Consider the following 20,171-nt stretch of genomic DNA (forward strand, 5'->3'; position numbering starts at 1 on the left):
TTCATATGCCAGTATCAGAGTTTGTGCTTATTTAAACAACATGCTTCTTCAATATTTAACTGTAAGATGGGGGGAAATCACCCCTAAAAAACTAAATGTGCATTTACTTTTAAACTGTAACATATTTAGACATAGATTTTGCATGTGCAAATTATTTTTTTATGTGCATTTATGTCTACATAAAGTACAATATGTACATACTGTGTATAATGTGTATTGTGTGTGTGTGTATATGTATATATATATATATATATATATATATATATATATATATATATATAAGAAAAAGTTTCATGCTGTATGATTTTTGAATTTTTGTACTTGTTTTCTGACCTTCAGCCACCATTTGTTCTGCGACCCCTGTGAGCAATTGTTGGACCAACCAACTCTCCTCAACACACTGAATTCGATCTCCCAATACAGTTTTCATTTTTAAGTATTCCTCAACACAGTGCACATTTGTGTTGGATTAAATGTGAGTTCTTGTTGATAGAGCAAATATATTTAATCAAAGGTCTGATTTGGAAGTGATTCAGATTTCATTTGATATAGCCTTTGCTAGCTGTGTATAGGCATGCTTTGTGATGAAGTCTGTCTGAATTTAATTTAATTTAATGCTAGTTCTTTGTGCATCTATCCATAACAGGGCATTATGCACTTACAAGGACTGCTGCAGGCTTATTTGGTTGCAGGCAGGCAGGCCATCTCTTGCCCCCCACTGCCCGTGGTCACTGACTCAGAAACAATTACTTATGGGGAACTTTGATGATTTGAAAGTAATTCAGTTTATTCTCCTTGATTTCACTGGTAATAATGCCTGCCTCACAGTCAAGCTTGAAATGCATTCAATTAAAGTGGAGGAACTTCTAAGAATGCTACTGTAATGGTTTAAAAACTATGTGAAATCAAACTGACCTTATTTATTTTCTTAACACATTTAGCTGTGTGACTCATCGAGTCATGCTATTCCAAAGAAAAAAAAAACCCTGTTTGTTTTCCTAATCATTTGCTTTCATGAATTCGCCAGATAATGGTAAACAAGCTTGGCTTGCTGTCCGTGAAGGAGGCTCGAACCTGAGGCTTGGCTCGAGCTCTGAAAAAGACCCCCCTCCCCCCATGATGGTAAAGTGTGGAGGATAAAGAGAAGGAATTATAGGAAATGAAGGGGAGGTGGAGGGATATCAGAAGAATTGTCACTGGACTGGAGCAATGACAGCTGCTTACATGCGGTCGTTGCCATGATTGACAAGATTATTATGGTTATGATTAGGCTCCTTCCAAACCTGCGTTGGGAACTTCAATTCATAAAAATTTAATAACTCTGTTTTTCTGCTCATGTAGCTATGTCTGGGCAGGTGGGAAAAAATTGCATGAACCATTAATATCATTGTCTTGGGATCCCTGTCCAATTAAAATCCTGTCTGATAAAGAAAGAAAAAATTCTGCCCTGCATTATTTCCTTTTCTATAGTACTCCATTCAGAAATATGTTACATTATGAGTGGTTAATGTGGTGCAAATGGCATTTTTGTGTGTAAAATCAACAAAATGTATCTTATTTACTTTCCTATTTAACATTTCTGATTATATTTCATTGCTATTGTTCAAAAATGAAAGAAATTCAATTCCTTCATCAGAGTCTGAAACGGCTTTGTTTTCAACCGTGTGGGCTACTGGATAGTTTTAAGTAATAGCTACAGTAAATAGTGATTCAGACATTGTTTTACCAAATTTGTATTCAGATCTGGCGCCATTGTGGTATGTGATGCATCTATGGTGAACCTTTAACATGCATGGAAACTTTCCATTTCACAAAAACACCCTTTAGGAACATTTGTTTCTAAGGATCACATCAATCACAACATTTTTTCTTATCTACATTCGGATAAAACCAGGTGGAACGTACAGTTACTTGATAAGATCTTTTTTCATAGTTATCATTAAAAAATTGTGCCATGTTAAACTAAAATAATTATAAATTTCTAAAATAATATTAATCATGCAACCAGAGAGATGTCATGACAAACGTTTAGTAATCATTTTCATTAGCAGAACTCTTTAAGCAAGTCTTTTTTTGGAACTTCACTAAACAAATGTGCATGTGCCGTGCAAACCAGAAAAAGATTAAGATGCAAACATGTAGGCCAAATAGAAAATGTATCTATATCTAACTTGATTACATAATCCTAATTTTGAGAGAGAACTGGTTTGGTTTTTGAGAGACTTCATAAAGTTCACATTTATTCACGTCACACTCTTTTGTGTGACTTTAGAGGTCTGTGTATAATATTGCGCTGATCCCCTGGTTCAACTGTTATCTAGCAAACACCAGACTGTGCCAGCATCAGCCAAATATCCAGGCAGAATTATTCCTTGTCTATTATTCATTTTTGAAGCCATTATCCGTGCCATTCTGGATCAGGTATTCAGCTTCAAGCACACCCCTAATTATTACATTACATATTTTAATTTTACATGCAACATAGATAAAGTCATAGAAAGTAACAGCTACATGCAATATTGTAATCCTAAAATTCAAATCGTACTTGCAAACTCTGTGCATGCTTTATGGTTAATGCTACTCGAGTAGTCGATTGTTTCTGACAGCGCCTACTAGTGGTTGTAGAAGTCGATCACTCCACTACTTGACTAGTCTATGCAAGTCCTAGTCCGGATACATGTGGTGGTTTCAGAGATAAGTGATTAACTATAGGGTTCCTTAGAAGGAGTAATAGATGGAGATGGAGTGAGACAGTCCATCTCATTCTAAAAAAGAAGTTAGAGTAGCTTTGGATTGAGATTGTACAGAGAGAGTACTCATGCAAGAGATGGGGTTACATCCCAAACGCAGAATGGGGGTCAACTAGCAGAGGGGGTTGAGGGTAGAATAAAGGGGGATAAGTCATGCCGAGTGAAGATACTGATAGGGAGCCTCATGGGCCAGAGACAGCCGAGGTTGCTAGGAGACTGTGGGATGAGAAGAGATGTGCCGAGTGCATACAGAGAGATAGTGTGCCAGTTTGAAGACGGTAAGCTTTGTGCCAGTGATTTCAGAAAGCTGCTGTTGTGAAGGCATCAGACCAAATGAGCACAAGATACACGAAAGGGAGATACTAAACCGGGATCTATCGGCACACCAGTGAGCACGGGCATCTGGATAAACCTTCCCTCCGACTGCAGGCGCGCTGGTCTCGACACAGCACGGTGTCAAAAGGGGAAAATCATTACACGCCGCGGCCCAGCCCTCCGTATGCATAATTTAGATGGAAGATGTATCAGTAATTGGCAGGGTTTAAACATCATGAGCTGAGGTAATAGAACAGTCTCCCTACTAATGGAAGCATGTCAGACATGAGCTTCCACCCAGTCGACAGTGAGTGACAGGCATGCTGCAGAGCCAAGAGAGAGGGATACAGACTTGGAGGAAGGAAGTGAGTCAGAGAGAGTGAAAGACGAGTCACTTTTCTCTTTGAGAGGATGATGAGGGAGGAGAGTTTTTGGCTAACTCGCAGCCACAAGGCTGCCCCAGACAGATTCTGACTCCATAACGTGAGCTTTGGTCTGGGTTGCCATTTTGCTAAGCAGGCAGAGGGAGAAATAAGAAAAACCTTAGAGGCCCTTCGGCCTCCCCGGCGGCACCCACGTTGGAAACCATCCCATTTACTGTATGACAAAGAATTCCATCTGTGTAATAAGCACCAGAGACACTTGGATTATGAAAAAAAAATGGATCCAAAACAGCTGTCACTTGCTGGAATTGTCAGCGACAGAGAGGGGTGAGCAATTTGAAACTACTGTTATACTGCAATACACTCCGAAACATACTACTATATCTGCTGCTAAATATACATATTCACGTTTTCATGTTAAAGATCTCTCTTATACTCACCAAGGGTGCATTTATTTGATCAATAACACAATAAAGATATGCTGTAAAATGTAACAAATTAAAAGAACAGTTGTAATTTATTCTTGTGATGGGATGGCAAAGCTACATTTTCAGTGGCCATTACTCCAGTCTTTAGTGTCACATTACCCTTCAGAAATAATTTTAATATGCTCTAATATGCTCAGCTTTTATCAGTTATAACTGGTACTCAATTATTAATAATGGTTATTGTTGAAAACAGATTTGCTGCATTTTATTTTGTGGAAACTGCGATACATTTGCAGTATTTCATTTAAATCATTTTTAAGTAGTTTTTTTTTTTACATTACAAAAGTCTTATCACTTTTATTCAGTTTAATGCAATATACAATATGTTTTGCATGTTTAAAACACAGCTGCTTAATAGTGTGAGTTGATTTTCATTTGTTTGTGTGTTTAAGATTGATCATACTTGTTTTAGGGGTGTGCGATATGAAGATTTTTGATGGTGGATTATAAAAATGTCTCCACGATCTCCTTTTGGATAAATATCATAGCTACAGTGCATATTCTATCAACTGAATACCTCCATACCTCTGGTACCTCCATATTAATATTCTGTACAATGTGACATACATTCACAGCAAATGTTATCCAGCAATAGCAATATCCTTATGGGACAGCATTTTTGTGCGCAGTCACTAAAGTATATTGTTTGCATTATTTGCTTTAAAAGGTTTACATACAGTATAAACACAGGTAGTTATATCTAAAATTAGAGTAAACAGTTGAGAGAAAAGTTGTGTGTGCAGCTCTTAAAGATACAGAACTAAACATGCTGCTGCTTGCCATTAAAGGGATAGTTCCCAAATAAACGTATGTTGTATATTTTGAAGAATGTGTGTAACCAAACAGTTTGCTTAACATTTAATTTGAACTTTTTTTAAACTATGGACGTCACTGTGGACCAGCAACTGTTTTTGTTTAACAGAAGAAAGAAACTTGTTTATGTGTGAGTGAGTAAATGATGGCATACAAATAAAACACTATACCAGAACTGACAGACAGATGACATTTTTCTTTTTTTTCTTCTTTTTTTTAATCCCTAATATAATTTACTAAAAAAAGTTAGAATAATTGTAATAATATTGTTTTACTTTTTTTTTTACTGAATTTGATTTGTTGATCAAATGAATGCAGCCTTGGTGAGCAGAAAAAATACTTCTTTCATAAACATAAAAAATAATAATAATATAATAAATAAATAAATAAATAAATACTTCCAAACTATTGACCGGCCAGTATTCTGCCCTACACAGCCAAAAGACCTTAACTCACTAGAGTGTGTAACTGAGAAAATGACTTTAAAGTTTTTTACTTGTCCAGCCAAATTAATTATAGGTAGGACACTGGAAATTTAATAATTCTATGTTTTAGTAATGAAAATTATCTACATTAAAAGATTGTGAGCTTAAACTTGATTTTTACCTCTATTTTGAAGTAAATGTACTCTGCCTTTTGCATTGTCTGGAAAAACATGAGAAGACACACCAAGTCAAAAGGCACTAACTTCCACATTATCAATATTTAGTTGCTGATCACCATTTACAAAATCGTTATAGTAACACCTGTATAAAGTCTAGTGATCAAGGGATGTCTCATACAGGCTGTTGCTTATAGTAATGTGTTATTTAATCCATAAACTGTATTAAGATTTTTTTTTTTTTTTTTACCATAAACAAGTAGACTGAAAGTTAAACATGAGTGGATACCAATTTATTTGCTATGCTCAGTAAGGTAAAAGAATGCTATCCATAGCATAATTGCTTTTATATTGATTTGTGTGAAATAGTCTAACCTAAAAGAATGACTTGTGGATTGATGTGAACGCCAGCAAGCTGGAATAATGCTCAGAATGCTTGTGGATTACATCTACGATGAGGTTCATCACCATGGACTGATTTTATCGGGTTACAAGAAAAGGTAGGGGACGGATTTAATTGCGAACTATTAGTAGGCTACTGATTTTATGATTGATCACGCTAGCTACAGGATTCGAATACACACAAGTCCAACTAAAAGTGACAGCCTGGTGAATAATCTGCATTACAAAAAGAAAAAAAAAATCTTTAAAGGTTATTTACAATTACGTATTGTTGCCAAGGTATCTAGTATTTACAGTGCTTTGTTATATCAAGATATTTGCTAGATCGCGATCTATTTAATTTGTTTGTCTATAACGTAAGTACAAGGCGACAGACTTTAATGGACATTAAAACAAAGGAAGAACACCGTATAACTCCAAACTGGCACCGTAACTGCATATCGACACGTGGCTAAACAAAGTCAGAATGCTGTGACTCAATTTGAGCGTTCCAAACAAAGTGAAAGAGCCGTAACTGGTGTTATACGGTGTTCTGCCTTGGCTTCTCCGGGGCTTTTCGAAGTTATGGTTGAGATAGTCATTATTTTCTCGAAAAAAACAAAGAAATTGACTCAAGATACTTATACACATGATAAAAGATGTATTGAATGTATATCAAAATATCAATAACACATTTCTGAAAAAAAAAAAAAACGAAGTTATGTCTTTTGCCTTTGCACGGCAGTACTGTATACAGATGATTTTAAGACATACTTTAACTTTTACAGAGCCAACACAAACACACATAAGATGGTAATCAGCTGATGAGCTCTTTGTTTGCTTTAATTCTCTTAATCAAATGTTTCTTCGTACATGTTTCTCTTCAGGATTTGTGAGTAGTGTTTTTTTTTTGAGGGGGGGGGGCTATTAAATACTATTAAAAGAAAATACAAGCTTATACCTACAATTAAAAAACCTTGAAGCTCATGTTGGGTTTGTCTTGAAAGGTTTACACAGAACTGTTAAAAATCAATTTCCCTATAGATAAAATAAATGTGTTTTTTTTTTTCTTCCAGAACTAGACTGTTGCACTCTATTGACTTTTTGATTTTTGAGAGTTTATTTACTGTAGAGTGTGCATGGCCATTAACTGAACCAGGCTGATATAACAATACAATTGATGTGTTTGTTACTATTGTTGTCAGATTTTAGTGCTGTTTTGAATTATATTCTTGTAATGTAATCTTGACAAAATTGTTAGATTCTAGTTTTCCAATATTCAAGTAGAAAGGAGCTGCATTTGTGTGCCAGTTACTTCATTCTTAAAGTGACTTTCACACTAACCAAAAAAACGGCATCATCAGGTGAGCGAAATCTCACACCCTGAATTGGCCATGTGTAGTAAAGGGAAGTGGAGTGCAAACAATGAGCAGGGAAGTGGCTCGCGATGTACACTTGTCCTCCACTCCTCTTTTCTGCTCTCATCTCTCGCTTCCATTCATGAATCAGAGCCATGAGAGCAAAAACAGCCCTCGTAAATAAAGCAAGAGGGGAGGAAGGAAACCTCTCTCTCTTTCACTCACTCTCTCTCTTCTTCCTCCCTCTTTCGGAGTCACACGGCATCGCTCGGTCCCCATTACGTAACCATTGAAAACAAGCCCAACAAAAACCCTTTGCAGAGGCCCGAGGAGCGTCCTAAGAGAACCTACTGAATTATGAGGCCCCACTTTATTTTTTCACACACAATCAGGAAGCATTAAGGTAGGTATACAAGGAGTGCAAATGGAACCTTATGCATCACAATCGATCAGATCTTAGAAGACTTTTTAACGTTCTTTCTCCCTCATCAGCCAACTGAAGACCAAGCATGGATATTGATCTTTTATGTTTGGCATAACTATAAATGCACACAGAGAAGAGGGAGTTTTATCTCTATTGGATTTCTCCTCTCCTCTCTCCTGGGACCCTTCACACACTCACATCAAAATGCCACTAAAATGCCAGCAGGGAAATGGAAGCATTATTCACCGGGCCGCCATTCATAGTGGAAAGATGCTGGCAGTTGCAGCCCTTCTTTACATCCTCTTCATTATCTATCTCCCCTGAAAATGCCACATCATTTCATGTGACTTATCCCCACATCAGACGTCCATGCAAATTAAAAAAACCGAGCCAGATTTGGACGGGGAAAAAGCATTTATTTTTTATTGGTTTTGATACCTTTCTTTTGCAGGATTGTCATTAAAACAATGCAGAAAAAGCAGGCACAATATAGATAGACAGAATGCGAGGGGGAGTGGAAGAGGGGGAACGGGACGCTCTATATTTGATGAAGTGGATCAAAGCACTGCCACGCTAGCTGCCACCACTGGCATCTCTGCCTTTTTTATTTAAATTCAATACATTATTTATTTTATAGCTTGACAAGTTAATGTGGGGTTCTTTGATTGGAACTCTGGTAAAGCGCAAGGGGCTGTGTCTTTTTCATATGTTTGCCTTATATGTTTATGGAGAGCACAGAGAAAAGAAAGCTGCCAGATAGACACTGATGAAAGCAGCTCTGAAAATGTCACCGAGCCGCCGGAGGTGAGACGGGTCCGCAGACGTGTGACATCTTTAACTGGAATGACACAGATCACCGAAAACAAAGTGGAAATTAAATCAAGCCTCTCATTTCCTCATAGGTGGCAATAAGGAGAGACAGGCAGGCGAACACGCTGCTGCGTCAGATGTGCACACGCTCCTTGAGACACCTTTAGTCAGCCGAGTAGATCGCAAATAAGTCCAGGGAGATCCGCTGGGATATCTCGCCATCCCCATAAAGATAGCATGGTGGCAGGCCAAATGATGGAGGAGATTTATGGAGGAATCAGGCCGCTTCAGTTCTGCTAAATTGGTCTGCGTTGTTCTGCAGAGCACACAGAAAAAAATGTGCTGTTATTAAGAGAGAGTTTGGTGCACATGCCAGGCAGGCCTCATTAATCTAATGTTAGGAGCTGCATTATTGAACGCAGTCTTGGGGGAAGGACTTCAATGGGTTATATCCGAGAAGATGTTGTGTCGGCAATGTTGGAGGGTTAAAGATAATGGCCCACACTCATTTCTTTTTCAGATGGTCCAGAGACACCAGAGTGCGTCATGTGATGTGATTGTGTGCCCCCTGCTTTTCAGAAACGACTGTGCATTTATACTCTGAAACACTACCAAGAAAACCCACCCACGTCCAAGGCCGGAGGAACTCTAACATGAGAAATCCATCTACTAAGTGTCAACGCAATGAGTTTCCTACTGCAGCTGGTTTAGGCTAATGAAACGTGTCCACTGAGAACGGTGGGGAAAACAGAGTGCAAAAATAGAGACGTTGTCAACATTCTCTATCTTTAAAGCCAAACACTCTTTTTTCCATGGATTACCTGCTCACTCAGAGAATGATCAGGTAATTGAAGATAACACCACCTCAGCTTCCAAATAGTACCGTGTCAGTGCTAATACCAAGTTGACATAACAAGTGGGTCTCAGATTGTCAGGGCGCATTTAGGACTTCATAGAGCACTGGTATTCCTTACTAATGCCTACTGAGAGCTACGACTGAGGCGGAACACAGCAAACGTCTCCTTTATTCATGCATTTGAAGTGGAATATAGCAAATCGACGCTGAAAAAAAAATAAGAACGTAAGGCCAGACTTGGTGGGTCCACATTGGGACACAATTTTTGGCGACCTAGATTTAACAACTCTGCTATGCAAAGGCTTGTTTGAAAACTAATGATGAATATCAATAGCATAATTACCAAGCTGATGAAATAAAAGAGGATGGACACCATACGCTATTTTCCATGAAAATGGGAAATGGACAAGAGCTCTATCCATCAGTGATAATTACATGGAGTTTTATTCAGCTCGTGAACTAATTAATGTTTTTTTTTTTTTTTTTTTTTTTAGGGGAAATGTAATGGACCACCTGGTCATCTCATTAGACGCCAAAGGCCTTTATGGGTTTAAGAGCCAAATAAAGCTTGTTCAGGAGCATTCTAATCCAAACCTTCATTACAAACAAATAAAAGATACAGTCATGAATATGGATGTGATAGCCATATATGTAAGCATGATAATGAGATCTTTTGTGAACACTGACACATTTTTCTCAATCCCTGATGCACAGTGATAAGTGATTATAATGAATTAAGCCTTAAAGATATTTGAAATCTCAAATATATGAGATTTCAAAAGTTGGAGCAAAAGGATCTCAGTGTTTTTTTTTTTTTTTTTTTTTTCATTGGCTCTTCCTACAGCAGTTTACCCTTGTAAGACAGCACATCACGTTCAGCTTGATATTACACAAGCCTAGTAACACAGATACAATCTACACACTGTCAGCACATTGTGTATATGGGTGTGTTTGAGAGAAAGAGAGATCACTGTCTGTCAGAAAAAAAATGTCTGTCTGAGGCCTTACAATTCTGTAAGCTAATGATGTTTGATGTATTAACTATGAGAATACAGGCAGTGTGTGTGTGTATGTGTGTACTCTTGTTTTTGTGACATATCAGTACACAACTATGTATAATGACATGGGTATGACACAGTTATTACAAGGAGAGGGTGACTTATGAGGACATAACCCATGTCCCCATTTTTTCGAAACGCTTATAAATCATAGATAATGAGTTTTTTTTTTTGTTGTTGTTTTTTTTTTTTTTTGAGAAAGTAAAAATGCACAAAGTTTCCTGTGAGGGTTAGGGTTAGGTTTAGGGTTGGTGTAAGGCCATAGAATATACAGTTTGTACAGTATAAAAACTATTACACCTATGGGATGTCCCCACTTTTCACAAAAACAAACGTGTGTGTGTGTGTTTGTGGAGGGGGGTGTTAGCATGTGTGAGTGTATGTATGGGAGTAAATCAGAGAAAATGAAGTGTGTTTTGCCTTTGTGCGCAATTGAATAAGAGGGGATAAGTGTTGAAGTCGTTTAATGTTTTAATAATGTTTCAAGTTGATTGAGTGTCACTTTGTTAGATGGTTTCAAGTTTCAACCAATCTGTCACTTCAACCAATGGGTAAACACTTTCACAGAAATATGAACTGAAGTCACTCAAATGTGACAGCTTTGATGTGATTGTGTGTGTGTGTGTGTGTATGTAGAGCTGAATGGAATATTTTCACAAAAAAAAAACTATAATTTTTCCACATTTGTGCACCTGAGGCGGATGACATTGTGCTGCTGTTCGGCAGTGCAGCAAATATAACCTGAAGCATATCTTAATGCATTTACTATCGAGATTCATTAACAGTGCTTTTTAAGGACGTAGCCATCTAGTGTTAGCCATCTTAGCTGTCATTCTATAATTTATCTATGAATCAAATCCAGATCCGGATGTTTAGAGTTATATTTGCATTGTTTACAATACAATTATTCCATTATGTTTGTCATCCAAGTGAATTGCTGAGACATTTTGTTTTCTTACTTTATCTACAAAAATTATGAAATTAATAATGAATTATTTACATTATTTTACATTTCACAGCACTAGTTTTATTTCATCATTTGCCGGAGACAGTTTATTTGTGGCGCAAAGTATTGATTTAGTATCAATATTGAGGAAACAGAGGCTAGTATCGTAATGAAGCCAAAATGTTGGTATTGATCCAACTCTAGTGTATGCTATTGTTTATGTCCATAGAATGAGCGTGAACATATTGGAATGTTGCCAGCATAAGGCTGTGATTTATCTCCAAGCTAGCATAGATGCATCTTTAATTAAAGCCTGTTTTGTTGCTGTGCACTGAAAAAGTATGTGTGTGCCTTTATCACACGTCAGACTGAAATTCAATCATTTAAAAGGAGTTATAATGGCAGCTCATGTTCCCAGAGATGCCTATTGCTTTAGATGATGTTTGGGGTTCAAAAGAGCAATGGCCACTGCAGAAAGTTAATGCATTAAAAGACTATGTGAATGTGTGATCACAGAGAGCCTTCTTTAGAAACCAGTACTGTTAATGTGTTAACAGTGTCTCCAGAAAACTAGCACTAAATCATTATTTTCAAAAGGATTGCATTTCAATAGATGTATGACAATTTTTTCATATGTAAATTATTTGCACTACACTGGATTCATACTGTTGTGGAGAGCCCGGAAATATCAGGGATTTTCTAAAATAGTAATTTCCTGGCCTGTAAAAGTCATGAAACGTTCATCTGTTAAACATATTACGAACTAGATATTGATCTTCTTCAAAGAAATCTCTATCAAATTGATTGTCTAATCAATTGTTATAATGTTTTTAGTATATATTTACATTTATTTTCCAGTGATCATAAATAACAAGGGAAAAAAGAAAACAAAAGATGGACACAAATTATGTATAATGTAATGTACTGTACGAAATAATCTGTTATATTTTAATTAGATTGGGCTTCTTTTGTTGGATCAAGCAAGCTGTATTATGATTTACTGCTCCCCTTTAGATTTTTACCCAATTTATCTACCTACTGTTGCTTTTAAATCTTGTTTGTATTTACATTCAAATAAGACACACCAAGATGCACTAAGACACGTTTCACAACAGTGACACAAGGATCAATGTTGTGTGATGTAATTGATGTCAAACCGGTTGAGAACTAATTAACTATAATTAACAGCACTAATTTAACTACACTTTATTCATATTTTAAATAGTTTTAAGTAGTGAATCATATTCCTTCTCAGTCTTAGTCCAGTATTTATACATATATATATATATATATATATATATATATATATATATATATATATATATATATATATATATATATATATATTGTAATTTTAAGTAACCCTAGTTTTCATGTTGGTCGGCCAAGTAAATGCTCTAGTAAAAACTGTAAATTGTTGCTCTACAGTCATAAAGCGATTCAAAGGTTTTTTTCACATTTAATACACTTTTCCTTGCCATTTGTAATTCATATCTGAGTAAAAAAGTTTCTACACCCTTTTTTATTTTTCAGTGTAGCGCTTGCAAAGTAGCTTCCCCAATGTGGCCTGTTAAAATTAATCTTGATCATATCTGAATGTATGCAAATCAGATACATTGCATAAGGTTTTATTTTAAGCAAATAATGCTATGAATGTTTCAGTCTATGTTGATTTTTGTAGCTTGACAGAGCTCATCTGCATTCACTTTAGTTGAATGAGAAACCACATCTTGAAAATTCACACACACAATAAGAAAATCATATAGATTTGGAAAAACATGAGGTGGGTGAAAATCATTTTTGGGTGAAAACAAAACAAACTAATCTGTATAAGGTGCAAGTGGTTTTAAAACATACTGTTGCCTAGGTTTTCAGAGTGGAAAATGTGGCATGGTCTGTATATGTCCGTAGGGATCGAGACCATGTGTCACGTCCTTTTTAAGGGTTTTTGTTTTGCAAGCTATTGTGAATGTCTATGCCAGTTACAGTTGGACTGTGCGAGTCTGGATGTTTTAGAAAAGTTGAAAGAGCTCTGTGTATTGGACACGATCACTGCACTGATAAGGTCCCTGGAGCTTTATGGCCACGGAAGTGCAGTGTTACATATAAACTGAACCAGACTCTGCTCCCAGTCAGCCTTTCAGTTTGTGGTCAGAAATGTACTGAAATTAGTTGATTTAACATGGGACTAATGGGTATCTCTCTCTCTGTCTCTCACTATCTGTTTCTGTTAATGTCCTGCAGTTGTGTAATGGAGGTCAATGTGGGCTGCAGAATATAACCTCTGGCTGCAGATTAGTCCACTGACCTACAAACCCCCCTATAAAGCCAGTGTCTCAAATCCCAGCATGCTGAATGGCTGAAAACATCTCCAATACAACTAATGCAGATTTAAATTTGCTGCTTGTAGAATCTTCCTTTCCCTCCCATCTGCTACTCTAATCCCCAACTAGCTGACTCACTTCTTGATTTCCATGAGAAACGATGGGTTATTTTTTAAACAAATCCAAGAGAGAGAGATAGAAAGAGAGAGAGAGAGAGAGAAAACATTTTGCCGTTGAGTTGCACTACAAAAGAAAACACTGATTCTGGTAAGACTGGTACATTTCAATCCCTGTGTTATCCAGGGATTTAGGAGCAGAGAGTCTCAACCTCCAACCCTCTACAGGCACCTTGGCAATTGAATCGCTATTAGCTAGTAAATATTTAATTAACTCACCAGACTGATAAAAATCTCTCTCTCTCTCTCTCTCTCTCTCTCTCTCTCTCTCTCTCTCTCTCTCTCTCTCTCTCTCTCTATATATATATATATATATATATATATATATAAATGGCACAGTTTTTTAAATATCTGAAAGTACACTCTTGACATCAGTCTTAACATCAGTCATTCATTATAATATGATAATCAATATTATTAAATGATAGAACTTTAGTAATTACATTTACATTTATGCATTTGGCAGACGCTTTTATCCAAAGCGACTTACAGTGCATCCAGGCTCTTCAATTTCAAATACTGGTTATGTTGTACATCCATTCAGATTAACTGAAGAATAGCACAGATCGCTTGATGGACAGTGAAACTCTGAAGCGCTGAGTCAGTCTTCAGGGAGTGTAAATACAGTATATCTGTGCTAAACCTTTACTTAGCCTCCAACTCCCTCACTGGCGAGTAAAATCTGATAATGTATTAGCCATTATTAGACATAATTTAGTCACCCAGAGTGAAGATTTAGTCGGATATGCATGTGATTTAGTCGAAATGTAGAGGGTTGGTCTCAGACGTAACACCCACAGACCATTAGCTAAACGTCTGATTCATATGGGACACAAAAGTGGAAACACTTCAGGAGTGTCGAAGTCATCATTGGATTGGTTGAAATCTACAGGATTTCTGGAAAACGTGTGTTGCATTCTTTAACCTTCTGTACGGACACCAGGATGCAGTCGTGATGCCAAACCCCCTCACGAAAAAAGAAAGCCGAAGTGTTTACAGTTGTGATGGTGAGCGCTTATCAGGATCAACTAAACACTGTGGTCTCAAAAGTATGTCAAATATTTAAAGTTCACCGCCAAGAATCTTTCAAACACCTCCAAAAATTAAAAACAATGGCGAAAATGATTTATTTTAAAGTTGTTGAATATATTTATACAAATTATTTGATGTGATTTGCTTGCTATGACTTTGGTGGAATTTTCTGTACAACATCATGGGTAATGTAGTTCTTCACCATGAAGACTATTACAGTTAACAGCTGTTAATAGTAATTATTTTTTAAAGGGGACACAACTTTAGTTCACTTGTTTTAGGTTGAATTCAGATTATGCACAGAAACACACACACACACACAGAGAGAGAGAGAGAGAGAGAGAGAGAGAAGGGGGAGCAAGCGAATGCCTTGACTTTCAAGCCATTATCACACCACACTAAGCACAGACAAACACTTTGCCTTGCACGCACACGCATGAATGCGTAATCACAAACTCCTCAACTCGACATGCGTCCTCACTTAATTGGAAATGTCGGATCAATGCTTTCTGATTACCAGGCTTCACAAGATAGTTTGTTTCTGGCTTATGGCAGTAGTTTTTATCCCACTTGTTTTGTTTTTTTTTATTTAAAGACTTACCTCTCTCTCTCTCTCTCTCTCTCTCTCTCTCTCTCTCTCTCTCTCTCTCTCCCTCCTTCCGTTTACTTGCAAGGCCCAGCTGTAGCCAGAGCTATACTCACCCATCTGTAATCAGCTTTTAATTTATTAAGAGGACAGAGCTTAGAATTCATCAGCTGTACGGCGTGTTGTTTCACTCTCTGGCTAAAGTGGGCGGAGGATGAGATGTGAGCAGAATCATCTACTCCATCATTTTCTTGGGTTATTTAAAAGGCTTTGAATTCCTTTGATATTTGCAAACAGAACTCCAGACAAGACGTCCTTATGATTTCTGAAGCAAACGGAGAAAGCACATGAGCGAGCCGGCCTTGCTGCAGATAGAAAAAAGAAATTCTAAGAGTCATTTTTACGTCTGGTTGAACACTCTTAGGCAGCTGCCAAACCAAGGGTTCACTCAAATGGATCAATAAAAGAATTTTGTCCTAGTTCCATGGCCATGGCAGAGAGCACTGAACAGCAGATGAAAGAGCTCGCCGGCTTCTAATTACACATTATTTTTTTGATATAGTCGCCCTCATTTTATATGTTTAGGAAATTCAGAGTGTGGTTAGTCATCTCTTTTAAATAATAAGGTAGGGAAAATGTCTATAATGAAAGATGTTTCAGTCCTGTAAGTGTTCATCTTGAAATATTACTTACAATATAGAAGTTATTATTTTTACTTTATAAAAATTTAAGATTTAACTGCAAAAAAAAGTGAACCACAACCTAAGGGGCAAAGTTTATATTGAATACCTTCATGTACAGTATTACATATATACCATAATTGGACATAAATAAAAAAGTATAAATCATCTATCAGATGAGAGAAGGCATGGAACAGATTGTGTACTACAGGTTTTGATTGTGTCGAAAATTTAGTTACAGTTTACAGATACAATAGGCTTTACAGAGTCAATGAAACATGCTAGAACATCTTAGTTTACATAAGCAAAGCAACACCATAAGAGAAGCTGTGCTCACTTTTCGTTGGTTCCCATGTGTATCAACAATACGGCAGATTTAAATGTGTGAAACATGCAGGATTTGAGAACTAGGGCAGTCTCCCACACCACCTTCACAGTACTTGTAAGTACAATAAGCTTTGAAAACCACTGTAATACAGTAACTGTCTTTAGTAGTATAGTTTTTAACACTGAACTAGCTTCCAAGCTATGCCATAAAAGAGCCCTATCATACACCGGCACAATGCGATGCAAGGCACTGCGCAAGTGTTTTTGCTAGTTTTAGCCCGACGCAGTGTTCATTTTCCTGTCTTGTTCTAAGATGTTTAAATAGCAAATGCATCTGTGTCCATTTGTGCGCTGATGGGCATGCTTGTCTTAAAACGAGGTGTGTTCAGGTGCATTACTGGCGCATTGCTATTCTGAGGAACTGAAAATAGACTGTGCCATAGACCAACTCAAACCTGGTCTAAAGTCTGGCACAATGTTTTTCTTTGTTATTTCAAGAGCGTGTTATTATAGGCGGGTCCACAACGTGCATTCACACTGCTGATTAAACACACAGGGAGATACAGCAGCACACAAACATGCCAAATGTTAAAAATTAAAGTATTATAATGCAAATGAATGTTATCAAATATAAAAATGCCATACATGTCATAATGGATAGTCATCGCATGTACCAGAATACCTATACCTATTTGCTCACGCACCAGCAGCTCCGTTTCATCTCTGAGACACGTTCCATCTTTGCACAACTGACTCTTAAAAGGAAATGGGAAATGAGATTCTGATTGATTTATTGCACGTTAACACCCATTACTCATTACTCATTAAGAGAGCAGGGTCAACCCAATTAGACCATGTGCCCGGGCACACCGACCGTTTTCCCATCGTTAAACTAGCAAAAGTGGATTTGGACACGCCGTGAGTGCACCTGTGCCGTGTGCTTTAGACCATGCGCTTCGATCGTCAAAATAGGGCCTATAGTCTATTAATAGTAATGCAAAAAAACAATTTCGAAGGGAGCTCCTGAAGTCTGGCACACGCTTGAGAGCTTTGTCATCTCTCCCCACAATCCCATTATATATCAGGTCCTTAAAGCAATTTGAGGCTGAGCTTCATGCATGCCTTCCAGCCAGGAGCTTTAGGGACTGAGATATTAACTCTGAAATGGAAGTTTAAAAAGGAAAAAGGTGTCCACTTGGGAGTGGATGCTGAGGATTAATTTCTCAAGTGCTTTTCTGTGCCTCTCACTTTTCCCTCGCAACTCCTCATTGCAGATTAATATTCAAACGGCCTCTCCCACTGTCATTCAATATTTTTTAAAACAAGGACTTTTAGAACACAGCACAAATGAAATGCAGTTTAGGACCGAGCCCTAATGTTTCCCACCTCTGAATGCAAACACTTGCAGTGGGGCCGACCAAGTGCAACCCTCAGGATAAAGGATTTATTGCAGGCAAACGGCTGCTTGATCCACCCAGATTACGAGGTAATATTCTGAAAACTTGACACACTGACACAGCCCCTCTTTCTAATGTTGTAAAAGAGGCTTTTGTTATTATTTCATGTTATGCTGTGACGGATCCATACTCTTCTCTCTCTCGCAGGAAGTCAGATTTTTCACGTTGGAAATCGCAGGTATATGCCTCTCATATCTTATGAAATGGGTTTTTCTCCCCAGCTTTAAAAGAATCGGCAGATGTCTCGGCTGCCCTGTGATATGAAAAATTCAATTTAAAAGGATGAGAGGGAGAATGGCGCCCTGGTCTATTTTCATTCTCTCATACAAAGAGATATGAGAATGATGTTCTATTGTGAGGGGGGGTGGGGGGGGGGTGATGCCAATCGAACTGCAGAGAAATTCCTTCATTATTCAATTCAGTTTCCTCCAAATCCCAATGGTGGCCTACAGTTCCAAAAAGATGGGGTGGGGAGAGATGGAGAGATTGTGAGGGAGGCAGAGGGGGAGTGACAGATGCCAGGTGCAAAAAGGGAGGAGAGAAAGGTAAAATATAGAGGGTGTGAAGAAACTGGAAGGAGAAAACAAGTTTAAAATTTAGATGGTGTGAAGGAAGTAAAGGTGAGATGGAGAGGTGTTATAAGGAGTGTAGATTAGAGTGTTTGTTTCGCATCTTGTCCCCGGTGATGGACAGGAGGCTGAAGAGTTTGAAAGGTTATGGGTTCACAGCAAGGTCAACAATGACAGCCATTGTGATCATGTCAAAGCTGGATCGCAGATTCGACTACTGTATGTTTTCCCACTCAGGACAGAGATTAGACGGCTGTGTCATCTGATGTGGCAGACAGCAGAAATTATGTTACTTGTTCTCAGCATAATCATGTATTGAATTACCTTCATATAGCCTAGACTACGGTTTTTCAACTTCTATAAATCCCTAACAAATACTCTCACTCAACCCAGGAACCCCCAGTATTAAAAAGGAAAATTAATTTGCTTTAGAACAACTTAAATGAAGAACAAATGTATTTTTTATTAAGAACATTAACATTACTACATTATAAAATGTATATAAGATCTCTAGTTATTGTTCATTCAGATAGTTAAGAAAAATACTGCTTTTTAGCCGCCCTTTTTTTTTTTTTTTTTTTTTTTTTTTTTTTTTGACATAAATATCTTTTTAAAAAGTTATATTACTTCTATTTTTTTCTTTTTTTTTTTTAGAAACATCGGTAATACATTAATGTATTGCATTGTTTTTCAACAGTATTTTTTGCATTTTTTGTAATTGGTAACACTTTCTATGAAGCCTGTATTTATAATACATTATACATGTATTCTTAAGGCATTATAATGAATGCATAATGCATTATAAAAATAAAAAAAATGTATAATATGTTGTATCATCTCATGAATATTCATAAGAACAGTTTTAATATATTGTAATATTTAGTTATTTGTGGTTATAGCTTTTAAGAGTATCATGTTTTATAACAAAATGAACACGTTTTATCCGTGTTATCCATTTTTTTGATTATTTCAACTAGCTGTCAATAGATTATTAGTATGTCTTCTACTGTAAATATATGCTAACACTTTATTTTGATAGTCAACCAACAGATAAACTGACTATACATGTATTTGCAAGTACGTCAGCTTATTCTACCTTACTAGATTCTACCATTCTTGACCATCCTATTACTTTAATGAGAGGTAGTTGGAAAAATGCTTACAGCTGATTGATTAAGGGGACCATCAAAATAAAATGTAACCATATAAAACATTGCATTTTTTCAGTTGGAGTATTATGCTCACATCAATTAATTAACATTAGCTCCACATGAAACACTCAAATAACACTCAACATCTAACCACTCACAAGCTGTAATAAGATACTGTGCAGATCTTAAACAATGTCAATATGTGATGCAGTCCATTATACTGTAAATTAAGTAGATTTAATATGGTGTTCATTGTGTGCTTTAAATAATCATACTCTTAAACGTATAACCACATATACATAAGTATTGTATAATTGGCATTATGATTACTCATGAGTTGATATAACATATTATAAGGATTTTTATAATGCATTATGTATTCATTATAATGCCTTAAGAATACCCTTATAATGTATTATAAAAACTGGCTTCATAGAAAGTGCTACCAAATAATGGTAGTATGTCATCTTTAGCAGAAAAGTGTAAAAAAAAATCTTTAACAACACTTCTATATGTAATTTCTTTGATGAGATTAACAGTAGGAAAATTCTGTTAGAAAGTATTATTCCATCTTTTAATGCTGCTTAATTGCCCACACTGTCTTTTTTTAAGTAATTCTTTAGCCAGTTCACTAAAGAATAATGTACATTATGTAACACTGTGATTGTCTTTAAAATGTGAAAGTG

General features: G+C 36.8%; 1 protein-coding gene across 2 annotated transcripts in view; it reads left to right on the forward strand.

Moving 5' to 3' along the window:
• LOC113054247 (protocadherin-1) overlaps positions 1-20,171 on the forward strand; it is a 77,558-nt gene that overhangs the window by 25,178 nt on the left and 32,209 nt on the right. Inside the window, exon 4 of one of the 2 annotated variants that reach the window (XM_026219660.1) lies at positions 1,028-1,216. The exons of the other annotated variant lie outside the window; for it this stretch is intronic. Within the exon in view, the coding sequence (XP_026075445.1) occupies positions 1,028-1,078 (51 nt within the window). The 3' untranslated portion in view covers positions 1,079-1,216. Of the gene's footprint in view, positions 1-1,027; positions 1,217-20,171 lie in introns of those variants that run through there. 2 annotated transcript variants of the gene reach the window in all.

Source organism: Carassius auratus, chromosome 35 (genome assembly GCF_003368295.1).
Source record: "Carassius auratus strain Wakin chromosome 35, ASM336829v1, whole genome shotgun sequence".
NCBI lineage: Eukaryota > Metazoa > Chordata > Actinopteri > Cypriniformes > Cyprinidae > Carassius > Carassius auratus.